This window comes from Notamacropus eugenii, chromosome 5 (assembly GCF_028372415.1).
Source record: "Notamacropus eugenii isolate mMacEug1 chromosome 5, mMacEug1.pri_v2, whole genome shotgun sequence".
Taxonomy (NCBI): Eukaryota; Metazoa; Chordata; class Mammalia; order Diprotodontia; family Macropodidae; genus Notamacropus; species Notamacropus eugenii.
Window position 1 is genome coordinate 368,416,631 of NC_092876.1, and position 25,820 is coordinate 368,442,450.

Consider the following 25,820-nt stretch of genomic DNA (forward strand, 5'->3'; position numbering starts at 1 on the left):
ATGTTGGAGCCAGGTTATTAAAGGCTTTAAAAACTGAACATAGGGAAAGCAATTTGGAATTATGCCCAGACGTCTATAAAAATGTGCATGCTTTTTGACCTAGAAATACTGTTTCTAGGTCTGTATCCCAAAGAGGTCATACAAATGGGAAAAGGACCCACATGTACAAAAATATTTATAGCAGCTGTTTTTTGTGGTGGCAAAGAATTGAAAATTGAGGGAATGTCCATCAATTGGAAAATGGCTGAACAACTTGTATATGAATGTAATAGAATACTACTGTGCTATAAGAAATGATTAGCAGGTGGATTTCAGAAAAACCTGGAAAGACTTACATTAACTGATGCTGAGTGTGAGGAGAAGAACCAGGAGAACATTGTACACAGTTATAGCCACATTGTTAGATGACTAAGTTTGATAGATTTGACTCTTCTCAGCAATGCAAGGTTCTGAGACAACTCCAAAAGGCTCATGATGGAAAATGCCGTCCACATCCAGAGAAAGAATTAGAGTCTGAATGCAGATTGAAGCATACTATTTGCTCTCTTTTTTGTTTTGTTTCTTGTTTCTTGTGGTCCATTCCATTGGTTATAATTCTTCTTTACAGTATATGTTTAAGATTGTAAGACAGATAAACACAGCACACTTGAGGTCTGCTAGCACAGGTTCACTCTTGATTTGGTCAGACTGGAAAGACTCTAAGAAGGAGTTAATAATCTTACTTTAGTCTGATTTTCTCAGAACAGGATTGCTGATAATGGGAGCATAAACTTCTATTGCATTCCCTAATCACCCTTCTCACAGGGGCCGGTGAGAAGGAGAGACAACTACCCCTGCCTCTCAGTGGAGTCAATAGAAATAGGCACAACTTGTGCTATACCTCAGTGCCCTCAAACCTCAGTGGAGGCCAGTTGAGGCAAACACAGATTCCCCCCAAGCCTTGATGGCAGCCAATCAAGGCTTGAACAACATTCCAGCTTGAGCACTCAACCCTAAGGTTCCCCTCCAAGCCTCAATGGGAGGCATTTGAGGCACACACTGTATTCATGCATTCATCCCTAAGGCTTCTCCATTCACTGTGACTACCTGTTTATAGACCAACAGACAAAGAAGGCATATTGCCAACAGTAGCCTCACAAATTTATATCACCTCATCCATGTATCTCAGTGCACAGCTGCAGTGGATATTTGTATTATTTATCATTTTGTCATGCTGAACAAGTGTGGTGGAGATGTTTTGAACCATAACTGTGGAAACTCATATCTAGTACCTGGGAAACAACTGGACTCTGAGAAATGATAACAAAAATTCACTTTACACACACTAAAATTCACCTTACATACAAAGGTAAATGTATATTGAGTCTATATCATATTGCATGCCCTCTTGGGGAGTTCAGAGTGGGGAGGAGGAGAAAATTTAAAACTCAAAAGCTCGTGGAACTGAATGCTGTAAACTTAAAATAAATAAACTATAAATACACACACACACACACACACACGTCCAAACATAGGAGTATATATTTTAATCTGGAGACAATAGGGAGCCACTGAAATTTGTGCAAGGAAGATCTGTGCTTAAGGGAAATCACTATGGCAATACTGTTTAGGATGACCTTGATGAGTTCAGGTTGCACCCCAAGGATGTTGGTGCTACCCGAAATGATGAGGAATAGATATTCGGGTCCTATTGTCCTGAAAGAATTCATTTGGACAGACTCCCAAGTTAAAGGCCTTCTTTCCATGAGGCAGAGCCCCAATGAGCTCTACCCCATGTGGGAGGCAGAGCATAGGCTGCAGGCCCTGCCCTCCTCCCCTACCCCTACCTGCCTTACTTCTTGTAGGAGTCAAAGGCAGTTATCCATGTTAAAGGTATGGTTTAAATACAATTTTATGGAATAGGGGAAAGGGAACAAGAGAATGGGAGGAGCAAGCAGGGCTCCAAAATGACTGGGATATCAGGTGGTCTGGAGGTGTCTTTATTATACAAATAAGCACAGAGAATAGGAGAGGGGAGGGGGAAGAATTGTTCTGGAATTGGAGGTGCTTTATGAAAGCATACAGGTAAGGCCCTGGTGGGGGGCTTCAATGCCTGGTCTTCTTTGATCACTTTTCTGGCTGGTCACACCTTGCTTCTTATCTCACATCCTGTATTCTGCTTGTTCCATCTGCCTCAAGCACCCCTCATCAACACATCCTCATCCACCTGAAGTAGGGAGAGACTTGAGGCAATGAAACCTCAGAGACCACCATAGGTCAGAACTGCTGAGGATATGAAATAAAGTGGTGGCCCTATGAAAGGAGAGAAGGTGTCAGATATGAGTGATGTGGTGAAGGAAGAAATGGTTAGATTGGCACCAGACTGGATATGTAGGGTGGAAGAGAGTGAGGAGTACAGGATAACCCTGAGGTTATGAAACTGGGAGACTGGAAAAGTGGAATCTTTGAAAGAAATAGGGAAGTTTGGCTGGGGAGGAAATGATAGGTATCATTTTGGGCATGTTGAGTTTGAGATATCTCTGGGACATCCAGTTCAAGATATCCAAAGGCAGTTGGTGACAGCAGACTCAAGTTCCAGGAAATGGATGGATATACAGAAACGGGAATGATTTCTATAGAGGTGAGTAATTAAATTCATGAGAGTTGATGAGGTTACCAAGAGAATGTAGTACAAAGAATAGAGTCTTGAGGAACTCCCACAGTTAGGGGATATGATATATGTGATGAGCCAGTAGTGGAGACTTGAGGAGTGGTCAGAGATGTAGAAGAACATGGAGATCATAGTGTCTCTAAAATACAGAGATGATGAGAGGACAGGGTATAGTGGTCAGTAATGTCAAATATAACAGGTTAAGAAGGATAAGGACTAAGAAAACTTCAGTTTTCACAATGAAGGCATCCTTAATAACTTTGAAGCAGCACAGTGTTAGTTCAGTGAGGTGGGGAAAGTCAGATTGCAAAGGGTTGGAGGGAGTGAAAGGAGAAATGAAGGCATCTAGTATAGTTTTTTATTAGGGTTTGGCCAATAAAGGAAAGCAAAGTATCCTCCTACCTTAAGGGGGATGGTAGGATCTAGTGAAGATTTTTAAGGTGGGGGGAAATATAGGCGTGTTTTAATGCAGTAGGGGAAATAACCAGTAGACAAGGAGAGATTGATAGTGGGGGGAGGTGATAATGGAGAAGGCAATCTACAGAAGTAGAGAGAGGTTGGGATCAAAGGCCAGTGAGAAGGGTTTGGCCTTGGCAAAGAGGACCACCTCATTGTTACAGACCAGGGGAAAGAAGGTCGTGTTTGGGGTGTGATCTCTAGTTTTGAGTTGAAGAGGAGAAGATATAGGTTATGTGAATGGTCCTCAATTTTCTTAGCAATATAAAATACAAGATGCTTAGGTAAATGAACAAAAATAGCTTATAGAAATCAATTTAAAAGCCCAAGTCAGATTTATAAGAAAGGAATAATTTTTTCACTTGAGATGAAGTCTTTTTAACACAGTGCCTGGAACTCAGAACTTAAAAATGCTTGTTGCCTGATTGATCTCAAAACTTTTTGAAAATCTTCAGCAAATGGAGGTAGCCAGAATTGTTGACGCAATACCCAACAAGAAAGAAATCCATCCATTGATTCTTATGGTACCCAATAGCAATTAGATGTGAGGCATTCCACTTTCTCCTTGCTTATCAACAAAGACACCTGACAGGTTTGCCTCTACATTTCCACAGCAATGCTGCATGCCTATAATCTCTGCCTCCTGGGGGAATCACTGGAAATGGGGGTTTCTGGAGTGTAGTAGGCTAAAACAATCAGGTGTCCACACGATCTGACCCCAAAATGGGAGTCCCTGTGGGAGAGTATCAGGTTGCCTAAGGAGAGACAAAAACATCCTAGGTCAGAAATGGTGTAGGGTAAAGCTTCAGTGTCTGTCCCTAGTGTCATCAAGCCATGAGTGGCCACCACACTTCCAGCCTGGATAAGATGAAGAGACTCAGATACTAAACTAAACTTTCACAACTGTTGCGTGCGTAATTTAATAAGAAAGCCAAAATTGATGATATTTAAGATGGCAACAACTCATCTAACTATATACTTTCTATATAGCAGTTGAAGAACTGACACTTGTAGGGGGATTTGCATTTGGGAAAATTATCATTTAATGTTTTCATTTGTCTTTATTTCCAAGGGTAATTTGCTTTTACCACTTTTTTAAACTACCTTTACATATTTAAAATGCTCCCAACATTGATTATGTAGGCAGTTGCTGACTTGCAGGTCCCCAGCATAGAAATGGCCACTCATATGTTTAAAAAAAAAATCTACCAATTTCAAGCCTTTTAAATCTGGCAATTGTCCATGCCTTGGATTCTTTTCTTCATTTCCAACACTTGGTATCACTGGCTTATGTCAAGTTCCAACTGGAATCCCACCTTCTACAAGTCTCAGTCTCCCTTGAGGCTAGTGCCTTCTCTCTGTTAATTATCTCCAATTTATTCTGTGTGTATTTTGTTTGTACTTAGTTGTTTTTATGTGGTCTCCCCAATAGATTGAGCTCATTGAGAACAGGGACTGTCTTTTGTCTTTTTTTTTTGTATCCCACCTTTTAGTACACTGCTTGACAGATAGTAGGTTCTTAATGAATCCTTGTTGATTTGACTTGAATAGTGGGAGCCACCAGTTGTTTTATCTCACTTCTAATTTTAAATTGGGAGCAGATACGCATATAACTTTTTCATTCTCATTTCCCTCTAGGTATTTTAAAGCAAGTAAAAGATTACATTAAAGAGTGTAGCAAATGCCAGGAGAAACTGGATCGAGCCCGCCCAATATCAGATACTTCTGAAATGTTGGAAGAATTGGGATTAGAACTAGAATCTACTGAAGAGAGTAATGAAACAGATGATGACCAAAGCAATCCTGCATCTGTTCCAGGTGCAGTGTCCAAGACTGTGAAAAAGAAGCCAATATCCAAACATGAACTTGTATTTGTAAGTGGCATTTTACCACTGCTTTAAAATTTGTAACTATGGTAATATAATAGCGTATTTGGTCTTGGTAAATTTTATTTTTCTAGAACCACTTAGAAACTTTGGTTAATGGCATTAATATTAAATGAGAAACTAGTGTTAGGGACCCAAAGTACATTTGTCTACTTAATATTACCAGGTAGTTGCATATTAGGTTGATAAGTTAAAGATGTTCTGGTAATGTCTTTTCAGCCTTCCTAAATGTCCTCATTGTTTTTTCCCTTCAGAATTGTGTATATAGTGGTGGGTGAGAGAAGAAAAAGAGGCAAAAAAAAAAGTGGGGACAGCTTATGTCTATTAAAAGATGTTGGTGAGTGCTGTGATAAACTAAAGCAAAGAATGAGACAGTTTTGGCCATAGCCAATATAAGACATTTGACTCTACTTATTGTTATAAGCATTTTGCTTTTTTTTTTTTTTTCATTTCTGAAGGATGGGGGAAGAGGGACTGATTCAGGCAGGAAGAAGTAGGAGCAAGAAAAAAATAAATGAAAAATAAAAACCGAAAAACATTTTAAAAGATGTTCAAGTAGAACACCAACTTATTAATTGATGACAATTCATTCAAGAATGAAGAGAGATGTTTTACATTTTCAAGTAGACAATGTAACATACAGCTTTTGGTCTTGAATTTCTTTTTGATAGGTTGACACTAAAGGTGTTGTAAAACAGTCTTCACCAAAACATTGTCGAGCAGTCTTAAAACAGCTGAATCAGCAAAGACTTAACAATCAGTTCTGTGATGTTACTTTGTTAATTGAGGGAGAAGAGTACAGAGCTCATAAGTCTGTTTTGTCAGCTAACAGCGAGTACTTCCGAGATCTTTTTATAGAAAAGGGAGCTGTTTCCAGTCATGAAGCTGTGGTGGATCTGTCAGGTAAAATGTTTAAATAATCTTTATTTTTTCTTTGTGTATAAGTTTCTGGGAGAAGTATATGGAGCCAGAATGAGAGTATTTGTTTTAGGTAAGAGGAGTCAGTGAGCAAACTGAGCTGCATGGGTTTGGATTTTTTCTCATTTTAAGTATGATGCACAGGAAGGGGCTTGGAAAAAGTATCTTATTTTTTTATTCTCACCACTAGAGGGGTAAGTATCCAGGGTGATGATAGCAGACAAATCCTTGATATTTGTCACAGGGCTTTTAAACACCATGGAATAAAGTATAATTGTCCTTGATGTGTTTGTATGTGAACACAGTTATGTTGTAGCTAGCCCATTTGACTGGAAAATTATCTGTGTATCTTGTTTTTGAAACATTAATTTAAAAAATATGTGTTAACAATCAAATTCAGTAAATTTTCAGTCAAATATAATTCTGGTTCAGTGTCTATTGCCTTAAATGTATCACTTGAAAACTTGCTGTGCTTTGACTGAGATTTAGTGTTTTTAATTTTCCAGGTGAATATTGGAAAAACATAACATTTTAGACAGGGTAATATGAGCCATGTATACAGTTGTAATACTTTTTAATTGACCAGGAAAGGACTTGTGATGATAAGTGGTATTTTATAACGTTGTATATTTATAATTGGGCATTCATTTCTGATGAAATTTCCTTGTCTTGGTAATTGCTAGGGTAGATGTTCCCATTCTTCCAGAAGACCAAAAAGGTACCCAGGGTAGCACAAATGTCAGTGCATATTTTTACCATTTTAATATTTGGTACTGTGGCATTCTTTTCCCCCTGACTTTTGTGACTGAGTGGGAGGTGGGGGTGGGCATCTTACACTAGGTAAACTAAACAGAATTCGCCTTCAGAATGTAGTGTGTACAACACTTTGGGATCATTTTCTTACCTTTTATACATCTTCAGGCAGAAAGAAGCACATAAGGGTATTCCCCCTTTCTACTTTTCTTAGAAAGTTTAAAGCAAATGAAAGATAACGTGCAGGGAAAGTGTTTGCTTTAAACACCCATGAAATGTTACTAAACAGGCCCCTAGTGAACCTCTGAAAAGCACTCATTTAATAATCCAAGTGCAGCCTTTCATTTAAGAAAGCAGATAGTTAATGAAATTAACACTTCTGAAATAACAACAATTCTTATCCTCGTAATTTATCCTTACAGGAATAATTGGAAGAGAGTTCAGCAATATTCTCAGATTCTGCTGATGTTTTTTATTCCTTTTAAATTCTTTGTTGCAAGGAATGGCTCTCTTTATAGGAAACAGGGAAGAATATTTTTGGAAATGAAGGTGATTTAAAAACAAAAAAATCAATAAATTGTTAATGAGAGAATATAACAGAAGAAAATGAGTGTTTATTTCATGTTCTATTCTTCCAGATCAAAACAGAGTCAGGGTTGCATGGGGAGAGAATAAATGGTTATGTTTGACTTTTATTTTTTAGTGATGATGTTGGGAGAGTGTTATATCAGTTTTTATACCAACTCAGTATGCATAGATCTTCGGGTTTCTTGCAGTTTTTCCTTTTACAATCTACCACTTTCCCTCTTTGTTCTGTACAGGCTTTTGTAAGTCAAGTTTCCTTCCCTTGCTGGAGTTTGCTTATACTTCGGTGTTAAGTTTTGATTTTTGTAGCATGGCAGATGTTGCCATCTTGGCCCGCCACCTTTTCATGCCTGAAGTCTTGGAAATCTGTGAAAGTGTACATAAACTAATGGAGGAAAAGCAGATTACTGTGTACAAAAAAGGGGAAGTACAAACAGTTGAATCTACTCAAAGCCTACGAGAGCAGAATGGAGACACAGCAGAAACTGTGGGCAGTGTGGAAGAAGTTGTGCCCTCCGAACTTGAAACCAGTACATTTGTATCCCCTGTAAATGGAGAATTTCCAGGTGATGGGCAGGAAGGTGAGAATACACAGCAGGTTGAACCCCAGGTTTGTCCAGCATCTCAGTCTGTTTTAGTACAGCCAGAAAATATAACCCATTCACACTCTGGAATTAAGTCTGAAACAGTGACGAACAGCAACATGATAATTCTTGAAATAGAAACTTCAGATACCAGAAAAGATGACAAAGTTTCCAGTGCCCTTCCCACTCCTTCTGTGGTAAATGAAAGGGGCACCAGTACTCCAGTGGACAAAGAAATGGAAAATGATGATTATAGCAAATCATTTGAAGATACCTATGCCGAAGACATTGCAGAAGATCACAACCAAAAACGTAGCCGACCAGTCCAAGTCCAAGGAAGCCCTGTTACACAACAAGAGAAGGCAGCCCTCAGCCCTGATGACACTTATAAAAGCAGGCTTCGTCAGCGCTCTGTTAGTGAAGGTGGATATATACGACTACACAAAGGAATAGAGAAAAAGCTTCAGAATAGGAAAGCCAATCCTAAATCAGCAGTTCAGCAGGTATGATGATCAATGTGTGTGCACACTTCTCATTTTTATTTTGTTCATGAAAAGTATGGCTGTAGAAAAGATGTAACTGACTTTTTGGGGGGGAACATGAGATCCTAATTGCCATTCTGGGAGTTCCAAATAATATTAGAAAATTGGTAAAAAAGAAAAGAAAAACTAGGATATCAAAATTGACATGCCTTCATTAGAATGTGTTTTCTTCTCTGTAATTAGGTTGCTTTGAAATTAGTTCAAAGAGGGAAAAAAATGAAGCAGCCCAAAAGAGAGGCTAATGAGAACACAGAAGAAGAAACAGTACACAGATGTAGTGAATGTGGAATGGATTTTCAGAGACGCTATGCACTTATCATGCACACATTGAAACATGAAAGAACTAAAGATTACAAGTGCCCGGTGAGTTTCTGCTATTTAGAAGATACCTCTAAATAGATGATGGCTTGAATCTGATAGATTGATATTTTTTATTATTCTGATATTCTGGTGTCCTATTTTAGATTAATTTTTCTCCAGTAACTATTTTATGCGTTTTTTAACAATTATGTTTTTGTTTTCTTGTGGATTTATTTTGGTTTTGTTTATCGAAAAGATAGTTCTTCAGTGTCAGAGGCCACAGGAAGGTCAAGGAGAATGTGGATGGAGAAAAGCATTTGGCAACTAAGAGATCATTAGTGACTTTGAGACAGCAGTTTTGGTGAAATGATGAGGTTGATAAAGCTAGATTGTAAGGCATTAAGAAGAGGTGAGAAGAAAGTGGAGGCACTGATTGTAGAAGGCTTTTTCAAGAATTGTAGCCGCAAAGAGCAGAAGAGGCATAGGGTGGATAGATGGCAGGATCAAATGAAGGTTTTTTGAAGATGGGAGAGGTTTGGGCATGTTTGTAGGCAGTGGGAAAAGGAGCCAGTAGACATAGAGAGACTGAAAATAAATAATGAAGTGGGGGGAAAAGAGAGGACAGTCTGTCAGAGGAAACGAGATGGAATGGGATTGCCTATCCAGGTAGAGGGGTTAGTCTTGGTAAGGAGTAATGCTACCTCTTCATGTGAGACAGGGTTGAAGGAGGAGAGAGTGGTAGAGAGCATCTGAGTGATAAGAGATGAGGAAGAGGGGAGAGGAGCACAATATCAAGAAAAAAAATCCCCAAGTCAGGTAGAAAAAACTGTTGGCCATTTCATTGTTTCTTGAATTTTTTTTTATTCTTAACACCAAATAAAATGAGCATTTTCAATATGTAGAGTAGAATAGAAAATGAAGCTTGTACATGAAACAGAATCTCTTATTTCATAGTTTACTTTTTCTTTTAAGCATACAATAAATTCAACAGGTTAACTTTTGGGGAAAAAAGATCTTAAAGATCTAATTCTTAATCTTTGTATTAGGTACTTTTTTGATCTAGGTAACAGAGTATTGTAAGCTTTGTTTTTTTAATGAAGGCATCTCTTTATGAAAAATAATTATAATTGATATAGTGCTCAGAGATTATTCCTACTTTTGAACTGTTTGCTTTATGTAGGTGAACTATCTGCTTCTCTGCTAGGTTGTAACCAAGGTGCAGAACCAAATCTTTAACTTAAGTCTAGGTGTCTTCCAAGAGCTCTTTGGCATGAAGAGGATCAATAAATGTTCGTTGAGGGAGAATTTGATGGAATTTCCATTTATTTGGATTAAAATTAAATGTATTTATAAGTTACTGAATTTGATTTTTTGCTTTTTAGTTGTGTAAAAAAGAATTTCAATATAGTGCTTCTTTACGAGCACACCTTATTCGACATACCCGAAAAAGTGATGTACCTACTTCTTCTACTGCTGAAGAAGATTCAGGAGTATCAACTGAAAAGGGTCGAACCAAACGGGAGTTTATATGTTCTATATGTGGAAGGACATTGCCCAAACTATATTCTCTTAGAATACACATGTTGAAGCACACAGGTGTGAAGCCACATGCATGCCAGGTAAATGTGTATGTATGTGTGAATAGATATAATATTTTAAAAGAAAAAGATCTGAACTAACTATAGTGGTAGAATGGGTGTATTATATTCTAATAGCAGAATAACTGAATCACTCTCACATACAAAATATTACAGAGTTCTGCTGCTGTGAGATTTGCTCAGGCCATGAGTATTCTCATCGAAGTGCAACAAAACTGATTAAATACAGCCATCAGTATAAATACCATCATATCCAAATTAAAGGACACATTCTTTCTATTAACAACCATTAATAAACTTCTCAGGAAATGTACTTTGTAAGTGGGTTTAATTGGGTGTAGGTAGGAAAGGGATGGCTATGTTTAAACAAAATTTTTAAAGCTATAGATTTTTGTCTGGACTTATCCGAGCCTCCTAGAACAGATTGGTTTTCTCTGCTGTATACTTATGTGGGTTCCCATTCTGTCATCCTTAAGGTTCTTCTAACTGTTTGAACTGTCTGGGATTCAAAGAGCATTACTTGGAGTATCTGTGGTTCAAGCTGAGTCCTGAATCTTGTATATTTTTGGTGTCCATCTAAGCTGCCTTTTCTTCTGGGAGTCTAGACTGACATGGACATCCAGCAAAATAATTGATTTCTAGTTAATGAAATCACTCTATTGAGTCTATTGGATTAGTGGGGCTGGTGTTAGACATATCACTTCACTGTCTTAAGGGTCAGTTTCATCTATAAAATGGGGCCAATACTTAAATTATCTGTTTCACAGAAATAATATGAGCTATTATCATGGCATTTACTAAATAATATAAGGGTACCTCTGTTTTTCCTTCATGACCAATGTGATAGGTAAAGAAACTATGTATAGCTCTGCAGATGGAACAGTCAGTCCTTACAATCTGGCTTTAAAATAGTAAAGTCCTTTTTAGTGGCTTGTGAATAGTCTCTTGTTCTTCAGAAACAGTACTTACTTTCCTTTTCCTTTTTTTTTAAACTAATAGCTTTAACAAAAAACTTTTCATAGGTCTGTGGAAAGGCTTTCATTTACAAGCATGGTTTAAAATTACACCTGGCTCTCCATGAAGCACAGAAACAGTTTCAGTGTGAACTCTGCGTTAAGTCTTTTGTCACCAAGCGCAGTCTTCAAGAACATATGAGCATTCATACAGGTACTGAGACCAACTATACTGATGTAGTGTGCACGTGTGTGAGTGTACATATTTTTTCTTCTGGGAAAGAAATTGATATTAAAAAGCTTCCTCCAATGTAGTAAATTGTATTATGTTGAGACAGTAAAAATTGGATTGGTTTGGTTTTAGGAAAGCCCATTTTAAAAAGGAGCTACTAACAATATTTTGCTTGAATAATGCAGCTTGATATAGGGTTATAACTTCAGTACCTTAAGGAAATTAGGCTGTGCTTAAAAGAAATCAGACCATAGGCAAATAATAGATTTAATAACAAACCTAATCTTTGAGTATGTGTACTCCTTTTTCACATAAAAAAATTTTATAAGCCCCAACATAAGAATGATTTTCACTATTCATTATTCAGTATTCATTAATTAAGAAAACATATGATAAAAAGTTACTATTAATTCAGTAGCACTTAAAATTTTTTTATTAATCATATTACATAAATTTAAATAATGTTATTTGTGTTTTCAAGACCTGTTATTTTGTCAGCCAAGGACATACTTCCTTATTTATTATGTCACATAGTGCAAAGGGGATTCAGGAGAAAATAGAGCAATGTGTTAATGTGTTATTAAAGTTGATATACATTTTTAAAATGACAAATAGTGAAGTTTAAGGTTTCAGATAGCTTTTTTGGGGGGTGGGGTTCTTAAGTTAAGAATATATGACTTTTAGGAAAAATACTATTGATAAAGAACCTAAGTTTCAAACTTGACAAGTTTTTTATTTTAACAGGAGAGTCAAAATACCTTTGCTCAATCTGTGGAAAGTCTTTTCATAGGGGCTCTGGACTCAGCAAGCACCTAAAGAAACATCAGCCAAAGCCTGAGGTTCGAGGTTATCAGTGTACTCAGTAAGTGTTTAGAATATAAAACGTTCAACTAATTTCAACACAATTTGTTCTGTTTGGTTATTTAACAAAAATTTAAATGTTGTAGAATTTCTTCGTTCAAATTTATGTCACTTTATGATGGTGTTTCTATAAAACTATTATGTTAATAAAAAACTTGTTTTCCACTGTGTAATTGCAATGAATAAGTTTAGACTCAGAGAAAAGTTAAGATAATACACTACCATAATTAGGGTACTATAGATACAAAATGTAGCATGTGCTGTTGGACATGATTAATATGTTGATTGGTTTTGTTTAACTGCTTTTTCTATTTCTTTATAAATGTTTGTTATAAAGGATAGCATATAGGGGTAGGGAAGGCAGAGGGTTATATAAAAAAATGTGATACAAAACAAAAAACATCAATTAAAAATGAAAACTTTCTTTGGATAAGAATGTGATTAAATTTCCTTATTGCAGATGTGAAAAAAGTTTCTTTGAAGCCCGAGATCTCCGTCAGCACATGAACAAACATCTTGGTGTGAAGCCATTCCAGTGCCAATTTTGTGAAAAGTGCTATAGTTGGAAGAAAGATTGGTATTCCCATGTAAAGTCTCATTCTGTCACGGAGCCTTATAGGTGAGTAATCTTGGGAAAGTTCTGATCCGAATTAAGATGTGACATAGTACTTCAAAGTCTGATTCTTAGGATTTTTCTGATGTATAAATACTGGGTAAAAGCATGTATTATATTTTAGGTGCAATGTATGTGGTAAGGAATTCTATGAAAAAGCCTTGTATAGAAGACATGTAAAGAAAGCTACTCATGGGAAGAAAGGAAGAGCAAAACAAAATCTGGAACGTGTGTGTGAACAGTGTGGAAGAAAATTCACTCAACTACGGGAGTATAGAAGACACATGAACAACCATGAAGGTAGGATATATATGCTTAAATGTTTTAATATAGAAAGAATGCCCTTTTGGAACTAGTTTTCTCCTCATTTTCTACCTTTCTACCATTATTGTTTATGAACCCACTGGTTCATAAACTTTCCTATTGGAAGTGACTGACACTGTGACTCTAGAAATTGCCTGTACAATCTACTCATCTTAATTACAAGTAGAATCCTGTTCTAATAAATTTGATTAAGCATAAACATTTAAATTTATAACAAAACCCATTTAGCTGAGCTTTGTTAAGATGACAGAGGCAGAAAGTACACTGTGATAATGTGCCTTCAGAAAATAGGTATTCAGTATGCACTGGGTATCCTTATGTAATAATAAATTGTAAGGAGAATATTTTTTCCATAAAAGATGTATTACCATATCAAGAATATCCTAAGGTGAATTCCCTTTCTCTTTATATCTATAGCTTCTTCCACATGTGAATGTAGTATCTATAGAAGGTGTTTTTGGCAAAAAATTTCAGATGCTTTTGTGTGATTTGAAGATTTCAAATTATGATTTTTTATTTTCATTAGTTAGATGAATGGGGAAAGGGGTGAGTAGATCTACTTAGACTTGCCCATACTTAAAGGATGACTCCCTGGATAATTTCAGATACATTTTAAGTGCTTAGGCAGTTTGACTAATACCCTAGAATGTCTTTAACACAGGTCCAGGAAAAGGCTTCACATCTGGAAATTTCAGATTCCCCTATCAAGTAGGCTTTGGAAAAGTTTACCTTGTAATTTTCTCTATTCTATGTTGCCTCTTCTCCCCTTTTCTCCATTTCTATATGAAATATTTGAGAGGTGATTGCTGCTCTTAGACTGACTCTATCTGTTTGTGAAGTTTTCTACGTTACTTATTCACTGGGTCCTTAAAATTTGTTCTCACTTATCAGGGGCTCCATTGTTGGTTTAAAAAGTAATAAAAACCATTTAAACAATTTAAAATAACTCTGAATTACCTAACCTCACACCTATCAAATTAGCTAATGTGACAGAAAAGGAAACTGATAAATGCTGGATGGGATGAGGGAAAATAGGTCCACTAATAAATTGCTGGTGGAGTTCTGAGTTGGTCCAACAATTTTGGAGAACGATTTGGAATTATACTGTCAAAAGGCTATAAAATTATACATACCCTTTGACCCAGCAATACTGCTACTAGATCTATATCCCAAAGAGATCAGAGAAAATGGAAAAGGACTTATATGTACAGAAATATTTTTAGTGGCTCTTTTTTGTAGTGGCAAAGAATTGGAAATTGAGGGGATGCTCATCAATTAGGGAAAGGCTGAACAATTTGTGGTATATGATTATGATAGAATACTATTGTGCTGTAAGAAATGGTTTCAGAAAGAGATGGTTTCAGAAAAACCTGAGAGGCCTTGTTCAAACTGACACAAAGTAAAGTGAGCAGAACCAGGAGAAGAACATTATACACAGTAACAGCAATATTGTAATGATCATCAATTGTGAAAGACTCAGCTACTCTGATCAATACAATGATCCATGACAGTTCCAAAGGACTCTTGAGGAAAAATGCTATCCACCTCCAGAAAAAGAACTGATGAACTCTGAGTACTGATTGAAGCATTTTTCATTTTCTTCATTTTTATTGCTTTTTTATAATAACATAATATAGAAATATATTTTACATGATTTTATGTATATAAAATGTATTATATTGCTTGCTTTCTCAGTGGGTGGGAAGGGAGTGGAAGGGAGATAAAGGATTTGGAATTAAAATTTTTTAAAAAATGATTGTCAAAAATAATATAAAAACTTTATTTAAAAAAAGAGAAAGTAAGCATTTAGCATGTATTTTGAGCTACATAACTTCCCTAAGCAAATTTCATAAACAAGGATCTCTGCATCAGGTGTTCATTAATAGCTAATACTTTTCCCTCTTTCTTTTGAAATAACCACAGAGTCAGTAGAATAGACCCATCAGTGTGAAAGTTATAGTTTTTTGCAGTGAGAAAAATGTCACGATCAGTGTACAATGTTTATATAATATCTTTTAAAATGTTGATATATTATAAGCAATAAACCAGGTAATTTTGCTCAGTTTATAGTTTTACAGCATTTTGTTCAGTCCTGAGGAATAAAAGTTTTTACTATACTTGTTTATAATAAGTGGCACTGTGCAAAGCACTGGGGTGGGCATGATAGCAAAGAAGAGTTTAGAAAAACAAAAATAAAATAGTCTCTATCCTTAAGGAGTTTATATTCTACTGGGTGTAGACAGTATACACACAGAGAAATAAATACAGAGCAGCTTGAGGAAGGAAAGAGAACTAATGACTGGGGGGATCAGGGAGCTTCAAGTTGAATTTGATTAAGAGGTGTCATCTTTAAGTTTCATCTTTAAGGAACCCAAGGAAACCCAAGGTAAAGATGAATAGGAAATGAATTCTAGATATGGGGGACAGCATGTGCAAAGGCACATCAATAGGAGATGGAATATTGAGTTCAAGGAACAACTAAGTAGTTATACCAGTTTGACTGAAACATAGCATGTGAAGGGGCTGTGGAGTAAAATGAAATAAATCTAAAAAGGTAGATTTTGTAGAGCTTTAAATGACCCAGGCTAAGGAGTTTGTGTTTTGTTCTAAAAAGAGTAGGGAGCCATTAATGATTTTTTAGTTAGAGAGTGGCAGGTAATGAGGGGGCTGAATAAGAGTAGTGACTGAGTGGAGAGAACATAACATATTTGATAGAATGTGTAGAGGTAGAATCAATATAAGACTTGGCAACTGATTGGACCAGCACTGGGGGAAGGAGCAGGAGCTAGTATCAAGGAAAACTCCAGAGTTGCAAACTTGGAGAAGGATGATGGTGCCATGAAAAAGCCATAGGAAGAGAATTACAAAGAGGTAGTGACTTGTTTTGGACATTATATATAATAAAAAAAAAATCTATCTCTTTATGCCCATATGACTTTATTAAAATCACATTATGTGTAAGATATAGATCTAAGAGAGAAATCATGGATCAACATGTTTTTTCCTAAAAACATGGAATATAATCTTGATTGTTCTAATATGATCATTTTCTCAGCTACCATAAAGCAAGTTAAATTAGATTTCTGTAACCTTAAAACTTAGACCTGTATGTGGATAAGTATAAAAGTTAATAATTTCCTGGCAAACTATTTAATATATTATTTTTTCTTCCTTTAGGAGTTAAGCCATTTGAATGCTTAACGTGTGGGGTTGCTTGGGCTGATGCACGTTCCCTGAAACGCCATGTAAGAACACACACAGGGGAACGGCCCTATGTCTGTCCTGTGTGCAATGAAGCTTATATTGATGCTCGAACACTCCGGAAACACATGACCAAATTCCACAGGGATTATGTGCCTTGCAAGATTATGCTGGAGAAAGATACCCTTCAGTTTCATAACCAGGGAACTCAAGTGGAACATGCCTTTAGTATCTTAACATCAGGCATGCAAGAACAAGAAAGCAGTGACCCTCAGGAAATTGAGACTGTAGTAGTGACTGGAGAAACCATTGAAGCTATTGAAGCTGTTGCAGCTACTGAGGAATGTGCATCGGTGTCAACTCTTTCTGACCAAAGTATTATGCAAGTAGTTAATTATGTACTGGCACAGCAGCAAGGACAGAAAATATCTGAAGTAACAGAAGCTATTGAAACAGTGGAAGTTGAAGTGGCACATGTTTCAGAACCAGAATGAGCATAGTAACAGCTAGAAGAAATTTTGGTAATGACTCTTCCCTGTGCCATAAACTTGCACATCTTTACAGCATCCAACTTACAGCTCAGAGTCCCTATTTCAAGGTTTTTTGTTGCTTGATGACACACTATCTGCATCGCTAAACAGTATATCCAGCCTAAAGATTCTGCAAAGAAGTTTCTCCCCCTCTCTTCCCCTTACCCCCCTCAATTTTAGTTATCTAATATAGAGAAATTTGAAACAAATCTTTCTATTTAATTGTTTATCATGGTATAATTTTTAATGGATTAATTTTTATAAAACTTGTACTTAGAATTGCATAGTTTCAGTCTTGTTTCACTTTACTTTGAATGTATGTTTTGAGCTTAAATTCTATCTTATCGTCAAAAATGTGGAGGTAAAATTTTGTGATTTGACTTGCCCTGTTAACAGATAGAAAAGAAAATTCAGATACTAAAGCATTTTACTAGTGTCTGCAGGTACACTATTGTGTACAATGTTACCTTTTAATGACTTAAAATCTGTGATTTGTGACTTAACTGTTTAAATTCAGTCCCTTTCCAAGTCAAGGACTGTATTTCGTTTTAAAGCACTTGTTGAGCTACATAGTTATAAATCAAGTTTGCACTTGACTATGTAGGCAATCTATAACTGAATATTTAGTCCTAGGTTTTGTTTTTTGTTTAATGCCATGAAATTGCATTGTACATCCAGCAAAATAGGCCTTGTTTTGTCATCTCTTCAAGGCAAGGAAATTGACCTTGAGGGTTGAGAGCTTTGTTATTGTTGAAATTGAACACTCTTAATGAGGAAAATCCTTCCACATTAACTTTATAATACAATAAATGGAAAATCTTGTTCTTTGGCTATCGCATGAACAAGTCAAAACTAGGTTTGATGTTTTCAGCCATTGTATCATGTTTAATTGCTTAATTTAGTTGAAAAACTGGATCAGTTTAGAAGCAGACTAGCCACCAACACATGCAAATAAGTTACAAAAATACTGCTTAATGGTCAAGTTCAGTAATAACGAAAATTCTTTGCAGCTCTCACTACAGTATACTAATCTAAAAAAAAATTAGTCATTTGTAACCCATCTGATTGTTGAAAATGAATTCAATAAAAAGTAGATTATATGGAATCTAAAAATTACATTTATTCAAGTGTATATATTTTTTAAAATGTCCACATCTGTGTTCAAGTTGACCAGCCTCCCACCTTTCCAAAATCAACAAGGGAAAGCCCTTGGTAGCTCCACCTAAGAAGCTACTAGTTAAGATGTAATTATTATAATTCAACTTTTAAGTGTTTGGAACAATTGTAAAATGCACAAATTTTTTTTTTAAGAAGTTACAGGTATATTGTTCCTAAAGGAGAAGAGAAGGATGTGCCTTGATATATACACATTACCATGATATTTATAATATGACTTTGAAGACCAAGGAGTAAATATGTTAGTCATGCATGTGTCGGATTTGCATACATAATATTTGCTTTTGCAAATTTTCCAATCATAGCTATGTGGCTGACATTCAATTTTAGGAAGAAAATTTTAAAATAGTCCAACTTTTAAAAGGCTGCTTGTTTGGGGGTTTGGGGAAGGGGCTTTTTTTAAGATCTTATGAAAATTTGTTTCAACTTGACTAAAATTTGGAACTCTTGTCATTTTTGTTCACACATACTCTTGTTTATGGCATTGGATTTACTGAGTTGTAAGACAGATAGACCATTAATGTTTATCATAAATACGTTAATAAAACCAGCTGGTGAATGTTGTTTAAAAGCTTTGAAGCTGACTAGAGGCTTGTCATTGTATTTTAAAACTTGCAGTGCTTTCTATATTGCAAATATTTTTCTTTTGCCAGAATAATATTTTATTTATAATTAAACTAATCAGTTTTTACTAGGACAAAAAAAAATAGTTTTGTTTCTTAACAAATATTTTATTAATCCTTTAGGGAAAACTTGGGCTAGGTGGCCATAAAGTCTAGCTACAATCCTAAATGCATCAAGTTAAATTTAATATCACTTCCAAGTCAAATGTAATGTAAAGAGTTTCCAACTTAGCTTGAGAAATGCATTTAAATGTACATAAATTGGTATCAAACATAGAAATAAATGTTTAAAGACATTTGAATGTTTAAGATATTTTAATATTACCAAGGGACAAATTATTTCAGCTTTAATTATTCCATAATTATTTAGTAATTAATATGTTAAGAAATAATCATATTAGGGAAACTAGGAAAGTAACTTCTCCCCCAAACAATATATTTTCATGTTTTTCTTATATTCAGTGAGGGCTTGATAATCTTAAGATGATGTTTCTTAGATAAAGATAGCTAAACAGTTAAATGTAAAATAATACTACACAAAATGGAAGTTTTTTTAATCCTTCAGAAAAAGTCATTTTTAAATCTATAACTCTATACTAGTCTTCTGTGACAGTGGCACTATAGGACACTTTAAAAAATTGCGATATCTCATTTAATTCAATGAACATTAGCTGCATACCATATACTGAGGTTACAAAGGTGAAATAATAGCTCACTAATATGGTGCCTTAAGGTTTAGGTTAAAAGTACAACAACCCTGAGACGCAGATGGTGTTCACTTTAGATGTGAAAGCTTGGACAAAGTCTCTCTCAGTTCTCTATATACTACTTCACTAGGAGATCTCAACAACCCTCATGGATTTAATGATTATTTTTATGTTGAGGATTCTCAATTCTAGTCCTAACCTTTCTGCTGAACTCTAGTCTCACATCTTCAACTGCCTTTCAGACCATTTGAATTGGGTGTCCTATAGACATCTTAGACTTAGCATGTCCAAAACTGAAACTCATTCACTTTCCCTCAAACTGCCCTCCCTTCCTAACTTCTCTATTACTGTCAAAGACACCACATCCTCCTAGTCTCTCCAGGCTCACAACCTAGGTGTCAGTCGGCTTCACTATTTCTCACCTGATAGCCAATCTGTTGCTAAGGCCTATTTTTACTTTTGCAGCATCTCTTAAATATGACGACCTTCTCTCTGATGTTGCCTCCTCTTCTCATATTTGGACTCTTGTAATAATTTGCTGATTGGTCTGCTGCCACAAGTCTCTCTCCACTCTAGTCCATTCAGCCACTGAAGTGATTTTCTTAAAATAGATACAACCATGTCACTCCCATACTCAGTAAGCCACATTGGCTTCCTATCACATCCAGGATCAAATGCAAAACCCTTTGGCATTCAAAGTCCTTCATAACCTAGCCTCTCTTACCTTTCTGCTTTACATCACCACCCTCTCATATTCACCCCTATCTCCCCCCATATTACATACTCTTCAATCAAGTGACCCTGACCTACCAGTTGTCCCAAGAACAAGACATTCCATCTCTCAGACCCAGGCATTTTCTCTGGCTCTTCCACATGCCTAGAATGTTCTCCTTCCTCATCTCTGCTTCCTAACTTCCTTCAAGGTCTCAACTAAAATCTCATCCTCAGGAAACCTTTCCCAATCCTTCCAAATTATAGTACCTTTCCTTATTAATTATATCCTATTCATCCCTTATGTGGGTCATTTGTACATATTTGTTTGTTTGTTTTCTTCGTTTGATTGTGAGCTCCTTCAGGACAGGACCAGTCTTTTTACATTTCTATATATCCCCAATACTTAACCCAAAGCCTGGCACATAATAGGCACTTAATACATGTGTATTGACTGACAAATATGTAAGAACAAGGGCCATTCCCCAATAGATAAATAGTTAAAAGATACCAACTGGCAGTTTTGAAAAGAAATTCAATCTATTAATAACCACATAAAAAAATCAATAGTAAGACAAATACAAATCAAAATAACTGAGGTTCTACTTCACACTCATCAGATTGGTAAAGTTTAAAATAGGAAAAGACAATTGTTGGAGAGGCTTTGGAAGGAAAAGCACACTGATGCATGGTTGGTAGAGCTACACTTTCATGTATTTTTTATAGGGAGGGTTTTTATTTTGGTAGGGGGATGCAATGGATGATGGTGGGAGTGATGACAGTGATGTAAAAAAAAAAAAAAGAGATTGTCAATGACATTTTGAAAACTATACAGGAAAGAGAAGGTCATTCCAAAGAGTACAAGATGTAGTGAATGAGGATTATTACCATGTTAAATATATGAATAAAATCCCAAGCTGTACATAATAGATTCATGGGTTTTTATGGAGCAGAGAATTGGAGATCATTGTTTGCTAGTGGACACAAGATTCTTAATGGCAAGTGGGTGGTACAGTGGGTAGAGTGCTGGTCCTGGAGTCAGGAAGACTTATCCAGTGTTCAAATCTGGCTTCATTTACTAGCTGTGTGACCCTGAGCAAGTCACTTAACTCTGCTTGCCTCAGTTTCCTCATCTGTAAAATAAGTTAGACAAGGAAATGGCAAACTACTCCAGTATCTTTGCCAAGAAAACTCCAGATGGGTCACAAAGAGTTGGATAGGATATCAACTGAACAATGATAATGACAAATGTCTACAAGAGCTGTGGAGTTGTGATCCTATTGATTGTGATTGACATGAAAGGAAGCTTTCATCTGTTAGTGAAGGGGGATGATTTTTTCACTGTGACCTCTGAATGGTCTCCCACCTTTGGTCAAACACAGAACAATGTAAATCAGTTACTCCATTCTGTTTTAGTTAGAGCACTGTTCTGGTTTAGAAGAAAAACATTTGCCTCCATGCAACAATCCAACAGTGAAGTTTTCCCTTCATTTTAAAACTTGATCATGAAGAACAGCTAAACATATGACATTTTGAGAGCTGGTGAGGAATTTTTTAATTTAATTAATTTTTTTGCCCTATTCAGAATAATTCCCTTATTAAAAAATGCTGGACCATAGTGACCTTTGCTGCATCATCAGAGTAGAAGAAATGGAAGGGAAAGCAAATTTCTTGTACTTTGATGGGCTATATTCTAACCCCTAAAATTCATTCCAATTATACATTTCTTGATTTACTCTATTCTACTCCTAGAAAACATGTTCAATTTCAGTGATGAAAGTTATCTAGGTAATGAAGTTTGAGTCCTAATCTATTTTTATCTTATTATCACAGATCAGTTTAATGGCTTTGAATAGGAACTACATGGATGTAAAACTAAAAGACAAAAATTATTTTCACTGGGTCATTACTTGCTTTGTTTCATATGATGGAACTAATGGGGGCAGTCTTTATGTAATTTTTTAACCAAGGAGTTTATGGTATTTTCACTTTCATTATTTTTGTTCCTTTTCCTATGTTAACAATGAGCTAATCCATATTTCCAGATTAATAAGTGGCATCATACATATAGAATAAAATGAAGACATGAGCTTTTCAAATGTTTTTTTTTTCAGTTGATACTCAAAAATAAAGATATACCATGCTGCAAGTGCTAGATGTGAGCACCTTTTGTAGAATAATAGAAGGTACAATGCAGTGCCACAGAAGACAAATGCATTCTCTAAGCAAATGTGGGCTTTCTATACATTGCCACATCTATGTCATATAATTCAATTCTCATTGCATAACATAATTCATAATATTAAACTAAAAGTATTTCTTGTGATTAAATTAAAACAATGCCAATTTATTTTGAGACATTAACACACCCTACATGCACATATACCTATAGTTGAGGATGACTGAGGTTGCAAATGTGGGTGACTAGAAGAATATTAGTGACTCAACAGAAATAGGTAAGTTAGGAGGAAGAGTGGGTTATTTTTTCCTCCCTTTCGAACTTCCTATCTATTCCCTAAGCACCTCTTGTGTATCCAGGCCTATTCTAGGTGCTGTGGGGGGAGTGAAAGAGAAAATATAATCCCTACCTAAGGACACTATTAATATGGTTGGGGAGATTATATTGTGTGATTCAGACTATGAAGGGCTATAGAAAATCAGAGAAGGAAGAGATGTCCAGAACTAAGGTAGCCAGGGTCTCCCTGTGTGTGAAGGGGTTGGGGGACAGTGGTCCAGGTATGGCTTCGTAGGAGAAGTTGCCTTGTAGGTGGTGGTCTATAGGATAGAGCACTCTACCTAAAGTCAGGACGATCTGATTTCAGTTCTGGACTCTACACATAATAGCTGTATTATCCTGGGCAAGTCACTTAAACTATTTGCCTCAGTTTCTTCAACTGTAAAATAGGGATAGCACCCACTTCCCAGAGTTATTTGTGAGATAACATTTGTTAAAGGACAGTGTCTGACATATAGAAGACACTTTAAAAATGATTATTTCACAAGACCCCACCTCTTACATTTTAGAAATGTTAGATTTGGAATACCTGTAGGACATCTGAGTAGAAATGTTTAGCAAGCAGCTGGAGAAGCGAGCCTGGAGCACAGAAGATATGTAAGGTCTCATAAGTATATTAGGGAATTATCTTCATAGGTGTTATAATTGAATCCAAAAGTTGCTAAGGAAAAGTACAAAGAGAAACATGAATCCAGGACAGAGTCCAATGCATCAACACAAAGAGTTCAGGGCATGGATGGGGATCACTAAAAAGACTGTGGATTGGTTAATTAATTGGTTAATTAGGAGAACTAGGAGAGAAAATCTTACGAAAACTCAAGATGCTAAAAGTATGCGTAAGGACAATAATATCAATTCAGAAAGATCAAGAAGGTTGAGTATTAGTCATAGACCACTGAATTTAGCAAGAGGTAACTGATAACTTTGGAGAGATAGAGTTTTAATCCAGGGGTTTAGATTTTAAATCTAAATCAGATTTCAAAAATTTTAGAAGTGAGTGTGAAGTGAGTAGTGGAGGCAAAGAACAGTTATTTTTCCCCCTAGAAGTGTGATTGTAAGAGGTAAGAGAGAAATTGGATAAAAACCTGAAGGGAAGGTAGAGACAAAAGAAGTTTCTTGTTTTTTTGTTTCAAGGATGGAGCAGATCTAGGAATATTTATAGATAGTTGGGAAGAAGTCTCTGGATAAGAAAACATTGGAAATTAGGGGAGATGAAATGCATGAGCTCCAGGAGGAGAGAGAAATAGGTTAAAAACAAAAGTAATTAGCATTAGCAAGGAAAAAGGAAGCTTCTTCTAAAACTAAAACTAGAACAAAGAGAATAGGTGATGATATCGAGGGAATTTGATGTGTAGAATTAGAAAGAGAGCATGCAAAGGTAAACTTTCAGGGAAAGAGGTAGGGTGTAGGTGGATTGAGGAAAGAAGTGGTTTGCAATAAATGCTGTGAGGAGTGCAATACAGATTTGTTTGTTTTTTTCCCTAGGTTCACTTCTGATTTTATTGGAAAGGATTCTAGTTTATCTTCATTACATATTATGATAGTTCAGGGTTTTAGATATGTAGTATAATTTTGAGGAAATGCCCATTTGTTCTAGTATTTTAAATAGAAATGTGTATTACATTTTTTTCAAAAAGTTATTTTCCCACATATTGATTTAATCAAGTGATTTAACATTTTTTTGTTATTGATTTTTAATTCAGTTTATCATTTCCCTAAGAGTAAATGAACTCTGTATCTCTGGTACAATTCTGATTTAGTCGTGGTGCAAAATCTTTTAATGTTTTGTTTTAGTCTTTTTGCTAATGACATTCATATTTTTAATCAATGTTGATTAAGAATGGTGGTCTACTGTGTTCTTTTTATGTTTTGACTCTCCTTGGTTTGTGTGTTAAGATTATATCTGTATCATATAAAGTGGGATCCCTTCTTTTGCTATTTCTGCAGGTTTATGTAGTAGTGAAATTGTTTTTTGAATGTTTGATAGAATTCATTTGTCAATCTGTCTGGTACTAGAGTATTTTCCTTTTGAAGTTCATTTATGGCTTGTCCATTTTCTTTCTATGAAATTGGGTTAATTTTCCTCTTTCTTGGTCTGGTAATTTGGATGTTTTACATTTTTGTAAATATTTATTACATTTAAGCTATCAGTTTTATTGGTATATAATTGGGAAAAATGTTTCCAATAATATTCTTTGTTTCTTCTTAATTTCTTATGTTCTTTATTCATTAAGAATTCATTTTCATTTTTTATACTGACAATTTGCTTGTCCTCTTTTTAATCAAGTTAGCTAATTATTTCTATTTTAGTTTGGGGTTTTTTTTTTTAGAAATCATTTCCTACTTTTATTAATTCAGTGGGATTTTTTTCAGTTTTGAATTTTGTTAATCTTTGATTTTTCTTAAGATTTCTATCAGTTTAATTGAGCTATTTTGTTGGTTTATTTTTAGTTGCATTTTCCCCAAAATTTTGGTATACTCTTTGATGAAATCATTTATTATTTCTATTATTTGTTGTGTAACCTGGCAAATGTTTAGGTTTATTATTTATTCTTTCATTTTAATTTTTTTAGGAGTTAGTTCATATAATTTTATTGCATTATGATCAGTAAGTTATACATATACTATTTCTACTTTTCATTTTTGTGATGTTTTAAGACATAACTGATTTTTAAAGGTGCTATACTGCTCAAAAATATGTGTATTCTTTTCTATTTCAATTGCCATAGCTCTATTATATCTAATTTTACTAAAATTCTATTTAGAACCTTAAGATATTTATTTTTTCATAAGATCTTTATAAGGATTGGGAAAACTGACGATCCTCATACATACAGGTTTACAGAATATTTTTCCATGTAATTCATTGTTTTTCCTTTAAGTATTTTTGAATCTATGCTGATGCATAGAAAGTATTGGAATCAATTCATTATTTGTTACCTTTCAAAAAATATTTTCCTTTCTCTCTTAGTCTATTTTTTGTTGTTGTTGTTCCCTTGTCTGAAGTCATAATTTCTACTCCAGATTTTTTGTTCACTTGAGACATAATGTATTTTGTTTCTGACTCCTTAACTATTAGTCTTTATATTTCAAACATGTTTC

The 25,820-nt window shown here is 35.4% G+C and overlaps 1 protein-coding gene across 1 annotated transcript in view; it reads left to right on the forward strand.

The window, feature by feature from the left end:
* The window catches only part of ZBTB11 (zinc finger and BTB domain containing 11), a 34,365-nt gene extending 15,619 nt beyond the window's left edge, over positions 1-18,746 (forward strand). Inside the window, exons 2-11 of the mRNA XM_072614141.1 lie at positions 4,745-4,980; positions 5,664-5,895; positions 7,485-8,335; positions 8,558-8,737; positions 10,057-10,293; positions 11,295-11,439; positions 12,202-12,319; positions 12,779-12,937; positions 13,056-13,231; positions 16,433-18,746. Of these exons, the coding sequence (XP_072470242.1) occupies positions 4,745-4,980; positions 5,664-5,895; positions 7,485-8,335; positions 8,558-8,737; positions 10,057-10,293; positions 11,295-11,439; positions 12,202-12,319; positions 12,779-12,937; positions 13,056-13,231; positions 16,433-16,950 (2,852 nt within the window). The 3' untranslated portion in view covers positions 16,951-18,746. The remainder of the gene's footprint in view (positions 1-4,744; positions 4,981-5,663; positions 5,896-7,484; positions 8,336-8,557; positions 8,738-10,056; positions 10,294-11,294; positions 11,440-12,201; positions 12,320-12,778; positions 12,938-13,055; positions 13,232-16,432) is intronic.
* The last annotated feature ends 7,074 nt before the right edge of the window (positions 18,747-25,820 follow it).